The 2,672-nt window shown below is 29.6% G+C and overlaps 1 protein-coding gene across 1 annotated transcript in view; it reads right to left on the bottom strand.

Moving 5' to 3' along the window:
• Nucleotides 1-531: 531 nt before the first annotated feature.
• LOC106477037 (solute carrier family 25 member 40-like) overlaps nt 532-2,672 on the bottom strand; it is a gene marked incomplete at its 3' end in the record, with an annotated part of 8,436 nt that continues 6,295 nt past the window's right edge. The window contains exons 3-5 of the mRNA XM_013937643.2: nt 2,322-2,389; nt 1,358-1,488; nt 532-606 (exon numbers count right to left, since the gene is read on the bottom strand). Of these exons, the coding sequence (XP_013793097.2) occupies nt 532-606; nt 1,358-1,488; nt 2,322-2,389 (274 nt within the window). The remainder of the gene's footprint in view (nt 607-1,357; nt 1,489-2,321; nt 2,390-2,672) is intronic.

Below are 2,672 nucleotides of genomic sequence, written 5' to 3'. Positions count from 1 at the left end.
TGTATTTCTGTGTATGATCCTCACTAGTCAGTAGTTTGAGGATTGAGTAGAGAACAACCACAGTTTGATGACCTATGATATTGTATTTCTGTATATGAACCCCACCAGTCAGTAGTTTGAGGATTGAGTAGAGAACAACCACAGTTTGATGACCTATGATATTGTATTTCTGTATATGAACCCCACCAGTCAGTAGTTTGAGGATTGAGTAGAGAACAACTACAGTTAATGACCTATAATATTGTATTTCTGTATATGAACCCCACCAGTTAGTAGTTTGAGGATTGAGTAGAGAACAACTACAGTTTGATGACCTATAATATTTCATTTCTGTATATGAACCTCACCAGTCAGTAGTTTGAGGATTGAGTAGAGAACAACCACAGTTTGAGGACCTATAATATTGTATTTCTCAAATGAATAAAGTGTTGTTGCAAAGTAGAAAAGATATGAAACATTTAAGCTTTCTGTTTTTATATAACTTTTGATAATTGCTCCGAGTATAAAAACAAAAACTTCCATTATACAGACCCGAATAGCTCAGCTTTTTGGACTGCATCTTGGTTCTTATCAATTCCAATGGGCTTATCACTGTTACGGCAATAACTGAAAGTTACACAAGAAGTCAAGTGTAAAAGAACTTTTCAAAAACTAAATATTACTAAAAATATCCAATTGTGAAAATAACATCACATTTAATATTTCTTTCATATAAAACTTGTGAAAATAATTTATTTTCATTTTTTAACACTTTTTTTATACTTTCTTACACAAGATTATGTGAAGTACTTATACCTTACAAAAAAAATTTTTTATCTCAAACTGAAGAAATTAACTGTAATTTTTCACTTCGACATCACTCAAACATCTAAACTTTTTTCTTCATTAAAAAGGAATAATCCACAGAGTTACTATTTTTCATTTAAATAAATACACGTGCCTTAAAAGGCAAATAAAAGCAGTGATATCATAAACAACGTATAAGTGTTTATAAAAACACTAGCAGTTTAGAGACTAATAAATAAACTTTAATATTCATTAAATATTTTAAAAAGTTCATTAATTTCCATAACTACTACATCTTATTTTTAATTCTAAGTTGGATCGACTTAAGTATACCATACTAATTAACTAATTATTTTTAATATACCGATAAGATTACTTTACATAATACTTAAATTTGTGGAATTATTAAGAAAGTCATGAACTGTTAATACAGATGTTAATAACTGTGTGAACATACTTCAAGAGAAGAATATAATGTAGAACTACAATTCAAAAACGACAAGAGAGGGAATGAAGTGAGATTTCAGTTTAAGTAAAACCATAAGGAATTAAGTTAAATTTAGAAATTAACCTCTTGCAGCTGCTCCAGCCAACATTGGAACCCAAAGTGCCTGCTTTGAAGCATTGGAATGATGTAACAGATAAGCTCGAAGTTGATCATACAGAGTGAAGTAGATGACAGTAGCTGGAACAGCCATCACTCTAACAGGAAAAACAATTGTAATAATAAAACTTATGTTTTGTCTCAATAACATTTACAATATCCATAGCTGTGGACTGTGTTTTTATGGATTTTTGTAGCCCCTTTTTGTGGTCTTTGATAACATTTCAGGCTCTGATTACTGAATCAGAATGTTAAGAATGAGGAGAACAAGTTTAACAACACTATGCTAAAGTTAAGTTTACTGGTACTACGTTCATTACTTGTCAGTGTCAAATGTTAGCTTTAAGCACTCATTATGCGAGTACTACAGTATTCAAAACCAATAATTAAACAAAATAAAAACTGTCATAATTGTTCACAACAGAAGTAAAATAACGTTCTGTAATACATAATCTACCACACCTTTATATAAATATCCAACACCAATTAACCAGATGAGGGTCATTTGGTTTCAATAAGTAGTTAACTAACCTTATTTCATGTTTCATAGCAGAATTAAACTATTACAAAACTTTATCAAAATCTGTACCAGAAAATCATTAGCCTTCAATGTAATATAAAAAGGATTATACAGATCACTAAATCAAATAAATAACATGAATGAAATTACAATATAAGTTTTTATTATGGGTTTTAAAAATAAGTGTACTAATAAAACAATGAGATAAATGCAGCTAGAGCAAAATAATTCTCAAATTACAGATGAAGTAATTTGGCCAGAATGTTGAACGCATTTCTCAACGATTTTAACTATTATGTCTTTTCAAGCTAGGGTATAAGAAGCGACTTACCAATGAAAACATCAGCTTTATACTCAGTTGAAATGTTCTAATCTTAAAGCAAAAGTTTCAGAAACAAATGAATAACTTACAAAGTAGTAGGAAGTCCACTCCACAACGAACGCTTCCCTTCTGTTCGAGTAATTTTGATGAATGCATCCTAATCAAACAATAAAATAAAAAACATTAGAAATTTTCATTTTTATCATAGTTTTGTGTTTCATAATTCAAAATATATAATTGTTACGAGGTCAATCCCAGGGACCGAGCCCGTCCTGAAAGAGTAAATGAGCAAATTCAGTTACAAATACCACATTATAATCTGCTTAGGAAAAACCAAAAAAAACTCTAAGTTTACATTCCAGGTTTAACAAGTCAATTATATAAAGTATTTAAAAAGTATCAGAATTTTTACCCTATCTTCAAACCAATAAATAAGATAA

Source organism: Limulus polyphemus, unplaced genomic scaffold (assembly GCF_000517525.1).
Source record: "Limulus polyphemus unplaced genomic scaffold, Limulus_polyphemus-2.1.2 Scaffold12594, whole genome shotgun sequence".
Taxonomy (NCBI): Eukaryota; Metazoa; Arthropoda; class Merostomata; order Xiphosura; family Limulidae; genus Limulus; species Limulus polyphemus.
The sequence above is the reverse complement of the archived record's forward strand: the minus strand, read 5'-3'. Positions and strand labels throughout refer to the sequence as shown.